We start from the raw sequence: 19683 nt of genomic DNA, 5'->3' as shown, positions 1-19683 counted from the left end.
GCCCTCCCAAGCCTTTCCAGTGCCCCCATTGCAGGTGTATGTATATTAGAGGGATGTGAGGACCTTCTGAGCCCCTAAAACTGGCTGAGATGATGTTGGAGATGGTGATGGTGGAGGTGGTAGGTGGGTGGGGAGTACTTCAAAACAGTAGCATTTGTAGCCTCTCTCCTCCTCCCCATTCCTTCTTCCTTTCTCTCCTTCTTCTTTCCTCCTCCTCTTTCCTTCATTTCTGTCCCATCTTCTCTTGGGAGATCCTTTCCTGAAATAGAGGCTCTAGTCAGGGTCCAGGATGCAGCACTTGGTTCTGGTCCAAGTGTGGTTTCATCTGGGCTGTGCTTTCTAGGACTCCTGAGAGCTCCGTGAGGCAAGTATGCCTTTGCTGTGGCATTCGGGGTGATGGGCAAATCAGGAGTGTCTGGGCTGAAGGGTAAGGGGCTTTTGAGAACTTGTGGGTGGAGGTGCCATGGGGACAGGTGATGAATACCAGGAAACCAACACCTAAGAGTCCTGAGTGAAAGGGCTTCAGGCTATATATTACACAAACCAAAAAATAAACATACACCACCAACAAGAACAGCCCACCAAGCAGATGTGTCCTCTTTCTCTGCCAATAAGCAACTGGAGGTATTTCATGAACCAGTTTTGTTTGGAATAAATTTTTAACAGGAGAAAAGCCCACTGCCAAGGTCTGACAGGAACAAAGCATCACATCTGAGTTATTCCACCTGGAAAGGCAGCCAGGTTTGGGGCAGAGAGAGCTGAGCTCTTGTGGTCTTCTGTGGGACCAGGTGACATCCAAGCCTTATCAGGATAGGTGCCTTTATTTGTCTTGGGATACACAAGGCAAATGCCCAGCCAGCCCAAGGCACTGACCGCCCTTTGGGTTTCAGTAGAGACTCGTGTAGCTATCCTACTATATTCTAGGAGCAGATAGCATTAGATATTGGCAACCTCAGCTGTAATTACGCATCTCCATGATGTTTCACCCTGTGGGCTATTTTGTATGTTACATCTGAGCCTCAACAATGCCAGGTATGGTTTGAAATAGCTCTGGTGGACTTTAGTCCATCACATGCCTAGAATTTGAAAATAACTTCGAGGGAAGGGGGCAGTGAATAAGGCTAAAAAGGGAGCTCCAAATCCATGTGATAGACATGTTTCAGTTTTCTTCTTCTTCAGGAGTCTTGGACTCTGCCTAAAATTATAGACTCTTTAGTGTCTCGGGAATTCACAAGGTCAGTCTCATTTGCTTAAAAAAATATAGCTAAGGAAGAGAGGGTTATTTGGATGCAAAACTTGGGTCTGACCCAACTGCTGTAGCTGTCACTCTGGTAAAAGTTTTACAAATTTATAAGGTTAGAAAGGTTGAGGTTTGAGGTTCACTCCAAGTAATTACATCCCATCATGGCTTCAGATGGTCAGATGATTTGGTACCAGATAACTTTGATAGATTCTCTCTATCAAAGAGAATAATTTTGATAATTTCCTAGATTCTCTCTTTCCTTACCCTATGCCTCATATGAAGGCCACTTCAGTAATTAAAGCCATAATCTTACCATCAATAAAATGAGAGTTACAGAGTCTTCCTCCCTTTTTCCTTGTGGGAGGCAACAAGATCCAGTAAGAAGAAGGATACAGGGATTGGAACACCTGGGTAGGAGGCCCAGAGCCACTCCATCTGTATGTACAAGTCACCTAACCTCACCAAACTTCCTTTCTACATCTACAAAGTGGGAATAATGTTTATTCCATCATAGTTGAAGTAAGCATTAAATGAGATAATGTACTTAAAAGCACTATAAGTCTAGAGCACAGAGCAGATGTAAATTATCATTATTATTCCAGAGATATAGAGACAGTGGATGAGATCATGTCTGGAACATGCTTAGAAAAGAGGAGCTAAAGATATAGAAAAGATTGATGCTGTTGCCCCATACCGGGTGTTTCCCAAGAGAGAGAATGTGCTGACCAGTCTCGGAGTTTAACTGAACTCTTCAGAATTCTGACACTGTTTGAGAGCCAGATTCCCATGCATAGTAGGATTAGCCGGGAAACTTTCCACATTCTAAAGCTAAAGCTAGTGATTTAATGAGCCTTGTTCAGATGTTTATGTAAGTGTAGATCAGTGAGACTTTGGGGTCAGAGGTGGATTTTGGAAATGGAAATGGAAATGGAAACAGCATGATGCTTTGTACGTAGAGTATTCTGACCACTTATCTTACATAAGACCTTCTGCCCAGAGAGAACAGGGAAGCCCTGCTCACAGCTCATACCCAGCCTTTCCAGAGAGCCCTGGGGGCCTACAGTGACTCTTCCAGCTACTTTCTTTGGGGTTCTGTGAAAGTATCCATGCCCTGCCAGACCCCGCCTCCTGGCCAGCTTGCTTCTGCTTACTATGTCTCCATTCACATAACCCCATTGCTTAATTTCCCCTTTGTCGTGTTGAGGGTGGGTTTGTGCTGAATAACTCATGATTCTTGCCGAGGTTTTCATGACTATGAGGATAATGGGTGTAATCTGTGGTCATGGAAGACACTTCTTGGCCTGTAAAAGGTAGGAACGTTCAAGCGCTCCAGATAACGAGGTGAATGATGGGATGTGAGCCTGAACCTCATGACCCTTCCCTGTCTCATGGTCCAACCTCCAGCTATTTGGATTCTGCCCGTTCTCTTGGGGCCCATTTGTGGGGAGTCTTTGATCTCCCAAAGCATCTCTGCTCCAAGGAAATGCTCCAGTGGTTGAGTCTCTTCACTCCATCACCTAAAGAAAGGAAACAGGAAGCAGATGTTGTTCCCACTTTGAAAATGGGGACCTTGAGGTCTCAGAGGGCCCTGGGTCTTGGCGGACAGTCTGTGGTAAACAGTCCTTGGTTGGATATATGGTGTCTCTTCCATCCTAGAGCAAATCTCTGAATCTGGCCCTGTTTGAGAAGGGTGTGCAGGTGGCCCCATCCTTTGTGTAGCTCTCCTTCCTCTGTCTCTTCTGCCCCCCTCACACCCCTCCCCACCACTGTTCTGTACCACATGACCACTGTCTGGGGCTTATCCCACAGTGAGGGCTAGAGCTGAGCTCTCTGACTCCTGAACTGGGCTTCTCTCAGCAGAGGTGGGCTGTTCTTCCTGAAGAGCCAAGAGCTACTTTTGCTTTACACCCCCAGCACACTTTCCATCACCAACCCCGACTTGAAGGAGGAAACCCCAGGACTGTGCCTCTCTTAGTTCCTCGCCAAGACCCCTCACATCTTCCCAACTTCCCAGTCTGGATCTTTGCCCAAGCCATTCCCTTGCCTGGCAGATTCCTCCTCTTTGCCTTCACATTTTAGACTTTTTAAAGTTGGCTGAACAATGTGCCTCCTTCTGAAAACTTCTCCAGGCCTGTCCATCTGACCCGACCACTCATTACCCAGTGTGCCCTCAGCATCACAGCACCACTTTGTACTACTGTTACACCTCATTTCCTTCTCGTCCTTGGAGAATGAACTGTTCTACAGAATTTAATTTCAGAAAAAAACAAGACTTCACCCTAAGCACTTCGTGCCGAAACGTTTCAGATTTCATCCTTACTTTTGGTAAACTTTTTGAAATACAGTTTAAACTTTCCGTGCCTTATAGCCTTATATACAGACCATTCTGAACACAATTCACCTTTTTTTTTTTCTTTTTGATGCCTCAGGATGCATGGCAATGTTCACTAATTTCAGTGAACATGAGTAGAGAGACCTCCAAGGCCATTGCAGAGGCCTAGGCTTTCCTTTTCCGTTACAGAGGGTCCCTCCCAACACTGCAGCCCTTCTAGGACTGACTTGCTTTGAGGGAGGCCCGATCAGAGAATATAGCCCCTAGAGCAGTAGGTGTCACTTCCTGTGGGCCCCGGAGCAGCCCTGTGGCTAAAAGCCATATTTCTCTTGGATGATGATGATGATCTTAATGGTATACCCGGGGAAGGTGAGATATAAGTGACCTAGACCTTCTAAAGCCACGGAAACCCCAGTCCCAGAGTGTACCAGCAAGATGGGAAGACAGAGGATGATTCTTGTACAAGTAGATCTCTCCTGTTATTCCTTTGATCTGTGCATCACTCCATCTTTATTGTGCTGATTTTTCTTTAAAGGGCCCTAAGCATCTCAATCACATCAGCTTGTCGGTTTCATACAGATAAGTACCAAAAGACTGGCCCCTGCCTGTCACTCTTTGCTGCAGTCCGCTCCACGCCGTGGGCATGGGGGCTTTGGTATTTATATGACGGTGAGAAAGAAGGCTTTCAACCAAACCCTATAGCCCCATTCCAGATAGAGGCTCTTGGGAGTGTTGTCTGAGAGTCTGCCTCACTTTTAAGTATTTTCCAATTTGACATGTCTCTTATTTTTGACTGCTGAGGGAGACAACTCAGGGTCCCGGGTAGTTGATGTTGCATTGTGCCCAGGGGAAATAATTTTCAGGATTTCATAGGTAATTATTTTTAAGTGGATCTTTTTTGCATATATATGTCATATCGAAATCATGTTTCTTCAGAGCTATGATGAGCAGTGTCATAAAGTCCAAACTGAGAAAGGTGAAATCTCTGACTGGGGCTACAGAGAGATTTTGCATTTTTTTTATGATTGAATGTTTTGCAGTGGTTGGTCAAGCATGAGTGTCTTCAGGTTCCCAGAACCAGGAAATGCATCTGTCTCTAAGATAAATACATTTGTAATGAAAGTTGTTTGTATTTCTGGATGTACTCAGTTGACAGAAATATATTAGATCCTTACGTTTTCCTTTAAAATTTCTTTTATTTGGTAGTTTTCAAATTTTGAAAGCGATTCCTATTTTTTGTAATAACAAGTGAAACATTGCAAAGATATGTGTAAATAAAAATGCTAATTATCCCTCTGCTCCCACTTCCCAATCCCTCCCTCCCAAGGCAATCACAGTTAGCGTGTACATTTTTCTTCTTACACATACAAAAAGGAGCAAACATATAAAATTTAAATATAAAGTTTTGTTTATTTTTTGGCATAATTTCTAAAGAATGCCCTGCATATAATTTTTATACTTTGAATGATTTTTCCTTTTTTTTTGACTATAAAATTAATACATGTTCACCATAGAACATTTGGAAACAAAGAAATAGTGGAAAAGAAAAATCATCCCTAATATAACTTAAAGATAATTATATATAAACTATTAATATTTTTTGGCAGATTTCCATTCAGCACAGCAGAATGCAAAGAACGTTTTGCTTGGAGTCAAATAAATGTGAATTCCACATTGGCATCCACCATTTACTAGCTATGTGAGCTTACTCAAGTTCTTTCACCTTTCCAAGCCTCAGTTTTCTTATCTGTAACATGATACAATAGCATAGTCTACCACTGTAATAATGTTTGTAAGTGGATCCAAAATAGGCAGCCATCAATATCAGTAATAGTTTTTTCCGATAGATAGATAGATAGATAGATAGATAGATAGATAGGAGTCAGAGCCATACTGTGATTTATCCTGACTTGTTCATTTAATCTCACATCAGGAATACTTCCTCAAATCACTAAATAGTCTTCAAAACATAGTTGTAACGACTGCCTCATGTGGTCGTACCACAGTGTAGTAAAGCCTCCCCCTATTATTGAACATTTTGGTCTTAAGGAACATTACCATTCGTTCAAAGCCTGTAGCCATTTTAGGGCAAAAGACTAGATTCCTCTCACCTTAGAATTTCAGCCCAGGCTGTGAGCCCAGTCCTTACATGAGTGGTTTCAACCTTAGATAGTGGCTGCAATTATAAAAAACATCTGCTGGGGAAGCTTTTAAGAACATACGCTGCCAGATACTCTCCTCACCCACACCCGTAGCCTCCCATTCTGATTTGAGTGATCTGGGGTAGGGCCTGAACAGTGCTTTTCTTCCCCAGATGCCTTTACCTACCCTAATCCAGTCCTCTGAGAACGACAGGATTAGGTGATTTCTTAAGGCTTCTGCTATATGAATGATAATCAGAAAAGCACTGTAAGCTGAGGAGGTTGTACAGTCTCCCTCACTGGGACTTCCTCTATGGTTTTATGATCTAAAACAGTGTTTCTCAACTGGAAGGCATTTTTGCCCTCCAGGGGACATCTGTCAACGTCTGGGGACATTTTTGGTTATGACATCTGGGGAAGGGATTGCTATTGGCATCCTGTGGGTAGAGGCCAAGGATTCTGCTAAACATCCTGCAGTACACAGAATAGCCCCTGTATTCGTTTCCTAGGGCTACTGTAACAAAGTACTGCAAACTGGGTGGCTTAAAACAACTGAAGTGTATGTCTCACAGACCTGGAGGCTAGAAGTCTGAGATCAAGGTGTTGGTAGGTTTAGTTCATTCTGTGAGGGAGAATCTGTTTCCAGCCTCTCTCTCTGGACTTCTGGTGTTTGCTGGCAATCTTTGGCATTCCTTTGTATCACTCCAGTCTTGGCCTTCATGTCACACGGCGCCCTGTCTATGTCTGTATGTTTATGCGCCCATCTTTTTATAAGGGCGTGAGTCATAGTGGATTAAAGCCCACCCAATTCCAGTCTGACCTCATCTTAACTAATTCCACCTACATCAACACTATTTCTAAAAACGGTCGCATTCTCAGGTACTTAAGGCTGCAACATATCTTTTTGGATGGACAGAACTCAACCCATAACAGCCCCCCAACATAGAATTATCCAGCCCAAAATGTTAATAGTGCTACTATTAAGAAACCTTGTTCCATAGAATCTGTGGATGAAACCCAGGGAGGTTGGCTAAGGTAAGTACAGGTCAGATAGGAGGGGTTGGGGTCTGCGAAGTCGAAAGTGAGCAGGAGCACCATCCATAAAGAGAGTCAGAGGCGGTAGGCTCACTGTAGATCTATGTAGGACCCTCAGGGCTGTATGTGACCACAAGAGGGTGAGAGGGCTCGAGGAGCACTGTGCTAACCAGTGTGAGAGCAGAAGTGTGGGCCAGCCCCTCTGCTTGTTCTCCCCATCACGTGATCCCCATTTCCCTGGGTCAGGCATACCTTTCCCTCTCCATCCTTTTCAGGGTGGAACAGAAGAGAAAAATAAATCCACAAGCCCCAAGGTTTTCAGCAGTATTTTCAAGCCTACTGTCTTCTCTCTCTAAAGCCCTGCCTTCTCCCTCTCATGCCCACTGCCTCCCACTGCCAGCCAAACATAGGATATGGAAAACAGGAAAACCAGCAACACTGCAAAGTTACTCTTCTGAGAGAGAACATCACTTTGGGTACATCCCCCCACCCCCAAATCTCTTGAATTGCCAAATCCTGCAACAGGTGGCCCTACTCATCTCTGTTCCATGGGGATGCTGTCTTACCAACTACTGTTTCTTTGGCTTTAAGAATTCCACATGAGAATGAACTTCTATAGGGCTGGGTGACCGGGCAATCCACAAATCCGTATCTGAACACTTTGGTCTGCCTTCTTCACTTCTAAAATATTTTTGTCCTCATTCTTCTGTTGTGGTTACGTTTTCCCCTTCATTTTTTTGCCAATTTGAGCTGAGTGAGGGGAAGGAGGGAAGAGGAAGAGTGGCCAGGGTGGAGACTGTATTATTAATTTCCAAGAGTGGGTTGTTTCCCAGCAGCAATATGGATGCCAGCTGGCTGCATCTGTGACTTGCTCAGTGGGAAGAGGATTAAATGCTTCCCTCTGCAGTCTTCAGAGCTTTGTGTCTGCACAGCACTCTCCTGGTTTTGATCTCCTAATTGCTCAGCTCCCTAGGACTCTTTCCTTAGCCCCAGCCTGTAACTCTGGGCCAACCTCTGGCCTCTAGGCCCCTTCCTATAAGCACCATCTTCTTTATGTTCAGTCTAAGCGTCAGGCCTGGCCCAGCCTCTGCCTTCAACTCTCCATGCCCTGGAGGCATAGGTGGGGAGGGTCAAGGAGAAAGTCCTTCCTTGCTTTGTGTCTCAGTCCCCTAGGGGTGGCCACATTTTCTGGAATCTGGCTGGTCCTTTCTTACAAGCTGGACCTGGTATTTTCTGTCAAATCACATTTTGTAACTTGTATTGGCAACCTCTAGGATTGACCCTGCCTTTTGGTCCAGAAACAAAGTGTTACTTTTTATTATTATAATATGCTAATAGTTAATTCTCATTATCTCTTTTGCTGTCTTACCTGAGAGTGCTTAGATATTCAGCTTCCAGCCTGCAGCTGAGAGAAAATACACTGAAGTTCCTTTAAAGCATAGCATGTAAATGAAGAGGGTTAGTGAGGATTAGAAGGAAAGAGAAAATCAGTAAAGGAGAACACCCTAGCAAAGAATAACTGCTATTCTTTTCTTGGAATTCCTCAGCCTAGGTACATTCTTAAACAAATAAAAGTTAGACTGTAGGAAATAAAACTTTACTTAAAAAATGTGGAGTTCTGAAAAATACACCATTTATTGTTAATAGGAAAAGGTGTTGAAGCATTTTAGAAACAGAGAGGAAAATGCTTTGCAGAAAGTAGAGATGTGTGTGAGAATGAAACAGGGTGGTGATTGTATATGTAAATGTGATAAAGCCAGCATTTAGGTTCCCAGAGATAATCTCAGCTCCCAGACTCTTTGTGTTGGGAGGTATTGGCATCTACAGTAGTTATATTTGGTTTCAGTCCCAGTTAGTAGATTTGTAGCAGATTTGTACAGACAGTCTCCAATTTAAGGAGCATCTGATTAGGACTAGTCATTAGTTACTCCTTGTTTGGACATACAGCTTGTCCTAATGGAGGCAACTATTGTTTGTTCCCTTATTCAGGGCACCTAGGAAGACGTCCTTCCAGCAGATATAATATGGTGGGTTAACCCATCACTGATACCAAGTACTTTTCCTCCTTTCCATCTTATTGCATCCCACCAAAGACCTCTTTGCCATTGTCAGAGTCCATCCCTTCTTCCCCTGCAAGAGCCAGCAGATGATGGAGAAATATGTGCCTGATGCTCCAGGATGAAAACTGAAAAGCATTTTCCTATATCACCCTAGTTATAAATTTTGGCTGATTGTACACGATGTGCTATATCAGTACTGTATTTTAAATATGCTATGTGCTCAACTGAATTTCTTTACTTTGTCCTGAGACTCTAACTCCCTTTTAAATGGAAAACACACTCCCACTGCTAAGTAAGTCTTACAAAGGAACTTTTGGATCACTACTTATTCTTAAATTCAGGACTAGCTACATTAGGAGATAAGGTAAACGTCCATTTCCAAGGCTTACTGCTGACAAGATGCTGGGCTGCAGAGTTTTGGGGTTGAGTGCCTATCGAGAGCAGAGCACTGTGCTGGCAGGTATACTGATGAGTAGCTGAGATAGAAAAGACGAGTAAGATAGGACTCTCTCCTCCAAGGAGAATTCAGTTCTCCCTGGAAGTCAACATGTACACACTGGAAGTTTGTTGCAAACAAGAGTAGCAGTTTCAAATGAACAATTACAGTGTCATAATTTGAAAATCAAAGGCATAAAAGTGAGTAAAGTAACAGAGAAGCAGAGGAGATGGAGATTTTACATTGAGTCTTAGAGAGATACATGGTTCAATGAAAAAAGAGCCTGGATGTTACAGTCAGAAACACAGCTTGCCATTTTCTAGCTCTGTAACATTCTCCAAACAAGTTACTTTACCTCTCTGAGCCTCATTTGTTTTCTCATTTGTAAAATGAAATCAATAATGCCTATCTTATGATTGGTTTCAAAGCTTAGAGGTAATGTATATAAAGAGCCTAACACAATGCCTAGCATACTGTACATACTTGGTAAGTGGATACTGCCTTCTTTGACCCTTGGATTATTTAGAAGTGTGTTATTTAGTTTCCCACTCTTTGGAGTTTCCAGAGATATTTCTATTATTGACTTATAATTTAATTACTTTATGATCAGAGAAAATACTTTTATGACTCCTATCTTTTTAAATGTGTTAGACTTGTTTTATGGCCCAGAATATGATTAATCTTGATAAATATTCTGTGAGCACTTGTAAAGAGTGTGCATTCTGCTGTTGTTGGGTGGAGTGTTCTATAAATGTCAATTAGATCAAGTTGGCTGAGACTGTTCAAATCTCCTATATCCTTACTAATTTCTTGCCTACTTTTCTATTAATTATTGAGAGGGGGCATTAAATGTCTGTAATTGTGGATTTGTCTCTTTCTCCTTGCAAGTTTATCAGTTTTTGCTTCACATATTTCGAAGCTTTGTTATTAGGTACATAAATGTCTAGGATTAATGTATCCTTCTGACGAACTGACCCTTTTATAATTATGAAGTCACCTTCTTTTTCCCTGGTAATATTATTTGCTCTGAAATCTACTATGTCTGATATTAATGTAGCCACCCAAGCTTTATTTTGATTAGTGTTATCATACTATATTTTTTTCTACCCTTTTGCTTTTAACTTAGTTGTGTCTTTACATTTGAAGTGCATTCCTTATAGACAGTGTATACTTGGGACTTGCCTTTTTATCCAGTCTGAAAATCTCTGCCTTTTGATTGTGGTATTTAGACAATTTATTTAATGTGATTATTAATGTCATCTTATTTATTTCTATTTGTTTCATCTATTCTTTGTTACATTTTCTCTTTTTCTTCCTCTTTTGGATTAACTGAGTATTTTTTATGATTCTATTTTATCTCCTTTGCTGGCTAAATAGCTGTCACTATTTAGTTACTTTAATGGTTGCTTCAGGGTTTATAGTATTTGTCTTTAATATATCATAGTTTACTTCAAGTAATATTATCCACTTTACATATAGTACAAGAACCTTACAGTTGTATACAGTTTACCCAGTGCAGGTTTGTACTGCTCAGGTCCACTTATACATAGATATTTTTCAATAGTAAATACTACAGTACTACACAATCCATGGTTGGTTGAATCCTTGGATGCAGGGGAACCTCAGATATGGAGGACGAATTAACCCCCGTGTTGTTCGAGGGTCAACTGTGTTTCTGTTTCTCCCTTCCTGGCCTTTGTGCCATTGTCATATGTTTTACTTGGGTATGTGCTATAAACTCCACACTACATTGTTACTATTTTTGTTTAACCATTCAATTATCTTTAAAAGAGTTTAAATAGTAAGAAAATCTTATATAGTCACCCATATGAGAGCACTTCCAGTGTTCTTCATTCCTGCGTGTGGATCTGTATTTCCGACTGTTACCATTTTCCTACTTTCTGAAGGACTTCTTTTAACATGTCTTGTCATGCAAGTCTACTAGTGAAGAATTCTTTCAGCTTCTGTATGCCTTAAAGTGCCTTTATTTCACCTTTGTTTTTGAAAAATATTTGTGCTGGGCATAGAATTCTAGTTTGACAGGTTTTTTGTTCTGTTGGTGGGGGTTTTTGTTTGTTTTTCACTTTAAAGATGTTGTTCCACTGTTTTCTTGATTGCATTATTTCTGATGAGAAGTCTGTTGTGATCCTTATCTTTGTTCCTTTGTGTACAATGTATCTTTTTTCCCTTGGTCACTTTTAAGAATTCATTTTCTTTTTCCACTTGATTTGATTTGATTTTTATGTGCCTTCATGTAGTTTTCCTTGTGTTTCTTGTGTTAAGGGTTTGTTGAGTTTCTTGGATCTGTAGATTTATAGTTTTCATTAAGTTTGGAAACTTTTGGTCATTATTTCTTCAAATATCTTTTCCACTTCCCTCCCCCTCCTTTAGGGATTTCAATTACATGAATATTAGTCTTCCAAAAGTTGTCCCACAGTTCACTGATGCTTTAGTTTTTTTTTTTTTTTTTTCTTTTTGCGGTATGCGGGCCTCTCGCTGCTGTGGCCTCTCCCGTTGCGGAGCACAGGCTCCGGACGCGCAGGCCCAGAGGCCATGGCTCACGGGCCCAGCCGCTCCGCGGCATATGGGATCCTCCCAGACCGGGGCACGAACCCGTATCCCCTGCATCGGCAGGCGGACTCTCAACCACTGCGCCACCAGGGAGGCCCTAGTTTTTTTTTTAATTCTTTTTTTTCTGAGCATTTTATTTACGTGTTTGTTTATTTATTTGAAGTATGATTGATTTACAATATTGTGTTAGTTTCAGGTGTACAACATAGTGATTCAGTTCTCAGCATTTTCAGTAGTTTCTATTGCTATGTTCTCAAGTTCAGTAAACTTTTCTTCTGCAACATCTAACCTCCTGTTAATACCATCCAGTATGTTTTTTATCTCTAAAAGTGTAAAGTCTTTTTTTTTAATGTCTTCTGTTTCTCTGCCTAACTTTTTGAGCATATGAAATAGTTAAAATAATCATTTCTAAGTATCTTTCTATTAATTTTAACATCTATGCCAGTTCTGGGTCAGTTTTGATTGATTTTTGTTCGTCTCGTAAGTTATGTTTTCCTGCTTCTTTGTATGCCTGGTAATTTTTTACTAGATACCAGACATTATGAATTTTACCTGTTGGTTGCTGGATATTTCTGTATTCTTATAAATATTCTTAAACTTTGTTCTGGGACACAGTTAAGTTACTTGAAAAAAGTTTGATCCTTTCAGGTCTTTCTTTTAAAATGTGTTAGGGAATGCAAACTGGTACAGCCACTATGGAGGACAGTATGGATGTTCCTTAAAAAATTGAAAATAGAGCTACCATATGATCCAGCAATCCCACTCCTGGGCATATATCTGGAGAAAACCATAATTCAAAAAGATACAGGCACCCCAATATTCATTGCAGCACTATTTACAATAGCCAGGACATGGAAACAATCTAAATGTCCATCAACAGAGGAATGGATAAGAAGATGTGGTACATATATACAATGGAGTATTACTCAGCCATAAAAAAGAACAAAATAATGCCATTTGCAGCAACATGGATGGACCTAGAGATTCTCATACCGAGTGTAGTAAGTCAGACAGAGAAAGACAAATATCATGATATCACTTATATGTGGAATCTAAAAAAAGGCTACACATGAACTTATTTATAAAATAGAAATAGAGTTACAGATGTAAAAAATAAACTTATGGTTACTGAGGGGTAAGGGGGAGGAGGGATAAATTGGAAGATTGGGACTGACACATACACACTACTATATATAGAATAGATAACTAATAAGGACCTACTATATAGCACAGGGAACTCTACTCAATACTCTATATTGGCCTATATGGGAAAAGAAGCTAAAAAAGAGTGGATATGTGTATATGTATAATGGATTCACTTCACTTTACACCTGAAACTAACACAACATTGTAAATCAATTATACCCCAATAAAATTTTTTTTTAAATGTGTTAGGCAAGACCAGAGAAGTACTCAGTCTAGAGCTAATCATTTACCTTAGCTGAGGCAAGACTCATCTGAATACTCTACCCAATATCCTGTGAATCACAGCGTTTTCCAGTCTAACTGGTAGAAGCAGGTACTATCCATCACCCAGTGAGAGTACTGCATGCTGTTACATCCAATCCTTTCAAGTGGTTCTTTCTCCAGCCTTGGGTAGTCTCCTCACACACAGATGCATCCTCTGTAGATCTGCCCCAGATTGGGTAAGGAAGGAGTGCGAGAGAGATTTATTTGTCAACTGTAAAGTACTACTCAAATGGCATTACCTTGATCTGCCTGGCATTCTCTGATGTCAAGATCCAGAGATAAGTATATGCCTCCCTAATGCCTGTGCTTCTATGTCTGTCTGTCTCTCTCTCTCTTTTATTTTTTTAGTGTTTGTGTCCTTTTGCTGCTTTCCTCTCACTGCTCGTTGGTCCCAACAATGCAACCTGGAAAAAAAATCATCAGGAGGGGAGTTCTATCCTGGTCCTCTGATAGTTACGTTCTTCAGTCCATATTGCCTCTTTTGAATTATAAGAGTAACTTTTGGCCTCATCCTTCCTCATCCCCAGAGCATAGGGCCAAGATGGCTAACTTCATATTATCAAGGAGGCCAACTCTTAACACCAGAAATGTTTTTACTGACTGCCTGTCCCACACCTTGCCTGAAAAAGCCGACCTCCTGTCCCTCTGCTTCACCCTAAGAAGTCTGAAACCACATCTGTATTGCTGGGATGCCCATGTTTTTAGTTATCCTAGAATGCTCTGTTTCAAAAAAGTAATGAGCACAGGCTGCAGAAGGGGGAATGGAAGGTACAGGCATACTTCAGAGATATTGCGGGTTTAGTTCCAGACTGCTGCAATAAAGTAAATACGGCAATAAAGCGAGCCACATGAATTTTTTGTTTCCCAGTGCATATAAAAGTTTTGTTTACACTATACTGTAGTCTGTTAAGTGTGCCCAGAGCATTATGTCTAAAAAAACAATGTATATGCCTTAATTTAAAAATGCTTTATTGCTAAAAAATGCTAACCATAATCTGAGCCTTCAGCAAGTCATAGTAGTAACATCAAAGATCACTGATCAAAGATCAACAAAGATAATGATAATGAAAGAATTTAAAATATTGCGAGAATTACCAAAATGTGACACAGAGACATGAGGTGAGCAAATGCTGTTGGAAAAACAGTGCTGATAGACTTGTTCAACGCAGGGTTGACACAAACCTTCAAGTTGTTAAAAAAAAAAAAAAAAAAGCAGTATCTGCAAAGCACAATAAAGTGAAGATGAGATTTTATGCCTTTCGACATAAGGGCTTTTACCTGATGGACACAGGCATGGGGGTGGGGGTGGGGAAGAACAGGAAGTGCAGCCATCTGTATGGCCCAAATCTCTGACTCAGGTCTCTGGCTACCACGGGCCCTGCTTGAAAGCCCCAGGGGCTGAGGGATTGATATCCCCGCACTCATAACCCATTTTTGCAACATCAGTTAGGAAACGTCAGCAAGGGGCCAAACCCAAGACAGGGGATAGGAGGCTGGAGAACCAAAGAATACCTAGGAACTGCACTCATAGTGAGGTTGGACTCTGGCCCTGGGGCAGAAATTGTTGTTAATTTGGTCAGAAGGTGAGCGGAAGCCTATGGTGATCCTTGCCCCAATCTGTGTCAATGACAAGCATCAGTGTATTGCTCTGTCAATACTTTAGTTGGTATTCTGTAAGCACATTCTTGTTTCAAGACTGTGCCAGGAGGTAGGATAAACCAAATGGGATTGAACATTGAACATGAATTCTAGCATGTGAGGTCTTATACCAAGTAGTTGATGAGGGCCAAGGATTGAATATTAGGATTGGTGGGATTAATGTATTCTTTAATTATTCATTCCTTCACTAAAATTTTATAGAGCACTTATTTGGTGCCAGGCACTAAGGGAAAGATGTGAAAGACTTTACCTGCCCCTGAGTGGATGAGAAAGGCAAACATTTGCATTAGAATATGGCAGGTACCAAGGAGGGAGTTGGCACAGGTCACTCTGGAGCCCAGAGGAGTTCATCTAAGCCAACCTTGGGAGAGAAGTGGATCTCAGGGTACACTTCCTGAAAGAAGTGACACCTGGGCTGGGCTGGGTCTTAAAGGGTGAGTAAGAGTTGGTCGTGTAAAAAAAGTAGAGGAAGGACACTCCAGGCAGAAGCACAGGGGAAGATTCAGTGCTGTGAGTTTCCGGAAGTGTAAGCAATTTGTTTCACAGGCTATTTGTTGGGGAGTGATGTGAGTTGAAGCTGAAGGGAAAAAACAAGTGTCAGGTGAAGAAGGGCCTTGCACGGCACCCTGAGTTGTTTTACCCCAAAGTCAGTGGGAAGCCCCTGAACAGTTTTACATGAAGGAGAGGTGTGACTGGATCTGAATTTAAGAGGCTCTTTCTGGTCGTGATGGGGAGGAGGGCTGGGTAGCGGGTAGAGCAGGGACCCCAGCTTTTAGTGCTGACTCTGTTGCCCTCCCCCCGTCTCTCTTGTCCCTCTCTCTCTATAAAATCTATTATCGGGCTCTCCCCTGCCTTATCCAATGTGATTTCCTGCCACTCTCCAATTTTAGTCAGGTTGCCTCAACTTATCCAGACATGACATGAGCATTCCCATCTCTGAATCTTGTTCGTTCAACAGACATTTAGTAAGTGCCTATTGTGTACCAGCCATGGTATCTGGCATGAAGAACCAGAGATGAGTGAGACATGGAACCTACCTTTAAGGGGTACACAGACCAGTAACTGGGGAGATACCCAGGGAAACACATCATTACCACGAGCATGAGAGCAGCTGTGGTATGGGATAAACAGAGCACAAAGAGAGACAGTCCTATCCATGAGAAACCCTTCCTTCTCTGCTAAATCCTGCCCATCCTCAGGCTTCTGCCTTCATCTGTAGAGAGACAGGGTAGTGTCTCTAGATACTGTACCCCAGTCGTACTTCTCTTCTACCTACAGCTGTTCAGTGCTTTCCCACTACCTTGGACCAAAACACCTTAGCATGGCGTGCAAGGCCCCTTTTCATCTGATAGGGTGTGCGAGGCCCCTTTTCATCTGATAGGGTACTTTGGTTTGGAGCTTGGGCTCAGAAGGCAGACAACAAGATTTTAATCTTATTTCTGTCACTTGAGAAATGTGACCTTAGCCAGAAATACTTTTTGCCTCAGTTTCTTTATCTGTAAAATGGGGCTGATGGCTATATCGACTTCCTAGGGTTATTGTGAAGATTAAGCAAGTTAATACATATGGTCCTTGGCATGTGAGAAGTATTCAGTCATTATTGGCTACTATTATTTGGTTTTCACTCATTTTCTTCTTAGCACCTATATCATGCCAAGAAACGTTAATCCCTAATTATTGTACTGCTTGCCCCGTTTAATGTGTTGTCACATTATTTCTCTCAAGGGTGATTTTATTCTCCTTTGAGGCAATATACATCGTATATGTATCTGTACTCCTGAGACACCTACAGTGTTGGGTATGTGTTAGGTTGACCAGCCATCCCGATTTTCTCAGGACTGACAGGCTTTCCAGGACACGGGACTTTCAGTGCTAAAACCAGAAAAGTCCTGGGCAAACCAGGACAAGTTGTCCACCTTACATGCAGCGGAAACTTCACTTTTGCTTTTTATTTACCTCTTATTGGTCCCAAACTTAACTTGTAAACAAGCTTGCTTTGGCTTGGCATAAATTCTTATTTATTGGCTAGAAACTACAAAGTCACAACCTCAGGGGTTTTTTGGGGATTTCTTGAGATTCCCTAAAGTTTGAAGTGAAAGATTTGAAAGATCCTTGAAAAAACTCTCTCCCGTCAGCTCTGGGTATATTTACTAGAAATTGCAGGCAACCCGCTAAGAGGCTTCCTTAACCTGGCCCACAGCCCCAGAGGTCCCCTCCCGCCTATCATTTCCCATCTCTCCCAGCATTTCAAGTGAGGCCGAAGGATTTTTCTTCCTTTTCATCCCCACTCCCAGCCCCGACCCCATCTCACCTGCTCTGGGGACAGTGTTTACCTTGGGCAGTTGCTTGTCAGATGGCATTCCTTACAGATCCACTAGGGCCTCTCTTGGCATCCCTTGAGGCCATGACAAGTGTTCGCTGCAAGCCTGCTCATCTTCTGCAGTTCCATCAAGAAGCTGGGTCAACAGTCTTTGGGGTCTTCCACCTGGTGTATTAGTGTGCTAGGGCTGCCGTAACAAAGTACCACACACTGAGTGACTTAAACAACAGAAATGTATCGCCTCACAGTTCTGGAGGCTAGAAGTCCAAGAACAAGGTGTCAGCAGGGTTTTTTTTTTCTGAGGGATATGAGGGAGAATCTGTTCCATGCCTCTCTTACCTTCCAGCGGTTTGCTGGCACTCTTTGGCATTCCTTGGCTTGTAGACACATCCCCTGATCCCCGCCTTCAGCTTCATACGGTGTTCTCCCTGAGTGTGTGTCTGTTTCTTCATGTGGCATTCTTTTTTGAAAGACATTAGTTATATTGAATTAGGGGTCCACCCTACTTCACTATGACTTGATCTTAACTAATTACATCTGCAATAACTGATTACAAATAAGGGTCCCATTTTGAGGTACTGGGGGTTAGGACTTCACCATGTGAATTTAGAGGGGGCACAATTCAACCTTTAACACCCAGGTCTTCAGGTGAGTCTAAAGAACTCTATGGGGAGTGGAGGCCACTTCAGATATGGGCAAAGTAAAGTACCATACAGTCATTGCTCCAAAATCCATTCTAGTTCTCCACTCACTCTGCATTCGATCCTGACTGTTTCTGCCGCCGGATTCACACCGTCACCAGTAACCACTTGTTCACCATTCTGTAGGTCATTGTGCCGCTATAGGGATATTAAGAAATATAATGTACACCTGAGTCACCAACTCTAATCCAGGGTCTGTCTGGAGATCTTTTTTAAGGGAAGCCTAGTGAGGAAAGTTGTATCCATGGCATATATGTAATAACTGGAATATAGGTATTGCAGAGGCAGTGACTCCATCCTGATGGACAATAATTACAAGTTGGTTGCCTTTTAAACTGCTCTGGAGAATACAGACAGGGGTTGGGGGGAGAGTGTGTGTGAGAGTGAGTGTGTACATGTGTGAATGTGTGTGTGCCTGTGGTAGCTTAAGATAAACAAAATCACCAGACTCATCCCCAACCTTCCTGCAAGCTTTAAGCCTTCGCTGGGCGCACAGGGAATAGCCTGCATCTCCTCACTCTGGCTGTGGCTGCTTCCTTCTGTCGGTTCCCTGAGTTGCTGACCCTTTCCCCTCCAAAGAGATAGCTCCATTCCAAAAGATAAACACCAGTAGTTACAAGGGACTTGGGGGGAAAGTCGAGCAAGTCTCCCAGTTATTATTTCCCTGGCGTTCTCATATAGAAACCCAGCCGATCTTCGTGGATGAGGTATTTCCAACTCTGGCAGTTACAGCCTGAGATGTGAGGGCAGTGATGGATCTCCATAAGGGTAGGGGGTCAGGGCGCACGGCCAAGGAATGGGGATTCTAGCGTGTCTCCTCACTTCTCTCCAGGCACGGCCCACCTGGGAGAAATCCCAGGGACGCAGAAGGCACCTAGCTAGTGCCCACTTGTTCCAAGCTGCTAGGCAGGCTGCTGGCTTGCCGAGAGGCGGTGGGTGAGCTGGGCGCTGAGCTCCCCCGTGCCAAATCAAGGAGCTCTGGGCTCGGCGCCCACGCCCTGCGCTCCAGCTCTGGGCAGCCCGGGGTGGGTGCTGGGCGAAGGCGCGAAGCTCGGTTTGTGACTGTAAGTTGACTTTCCCTCACTGTCGTTGCCGGCAGAATACTTATACCAATGCGGACAAGCTCCTAGAAGCGGCAGAGCAGCTGGCTCAGACAGGGGAATGTGACCCGGAGGAGATCTACAAGGCAGCTCGGCATCTGGAGGTGCGCATCCAAGACTTTGTGCGTAGGGTGGAGCAGCGGAAGCTTCTGCTGGACATGTCTGTCTCCTTCCACACTCACACCAAAGAGGTAAGGGCAGCGAGCAGAGGAGGGGTGCTGGCTGGGCTGCTTTGTTCCGGCAAAGGTCAGGGCAGTTTCCTAGCCCCTGAGGTCTGCCTGGGGTCCTGGGTGGTCTGGGGATTACTAGCCTCCTAAGGTTGATGATATTAATAATTTGCCCCTTATAACCTGTATTGAGGTCTCTACCAACATGGGGCAAAATTTCCTCCGCATCTCTAGTGAGGAGGGGGCTTGGGAAGGCAGGTGGTTTAGGGAGTCTGTTAGAGCATTTAGTCTGCAGCTGGAGGAATTTGGGGATCCCTGGTATAGAAATCGTCGCCGTAAGTGGCAATATTAGAGGATCAGAGACTCCCTTCCCACCCCACACCCAATTTTTCTTGGTTGCTGTTTCCTTTCAAAAATTAGAGTCCTGCAGAACTTTGATCATCTTTGC

The 19683-nt window shown here is 42.9% G+C and overlaps 1 protein-coding gene across 5 annotated transcripts in view; it reads left to right on the top strand.

Annotated features, from left to right (window-relative positions):
- LOC308618179 (kalirin) overlaps window positions 1-19683 on the top strand; it is a 467155-nt gene that overhangs the window by 317563 nt on the left and 129909 nt on the right. For all 5 annotated transcript variants that reach the window (XM_081235674.1, XM_081235672.1, XM_081235671.1 and 2 more), the window contains exon 11: window positions 19068-19259. In XM_081235674.1, the coding sequence (XP_081091800.1) occupies window positions 19068-19259 (192 nt within the window). The remainder of the gene's footprint in view (window positions 1-19067; window positions 19260-19683) is intronic.

The sequence above is a fragment of the Mesoplodon bidens genome (genome assembly GCF_964165515.1).
Source record: "Mesoplodon bidens genome assembly, chromosome: 5".
Classification (NCBI taxonomy): Eukaryota; Metazoa; Chordata; class Mammalia; order Artiodactyla; family Ziphiidae; genus Mesoplodon; species Mesoplodon bidens.
This window is presented reverse-complemented; position numbering and strand designations above follow the sequence as displayed.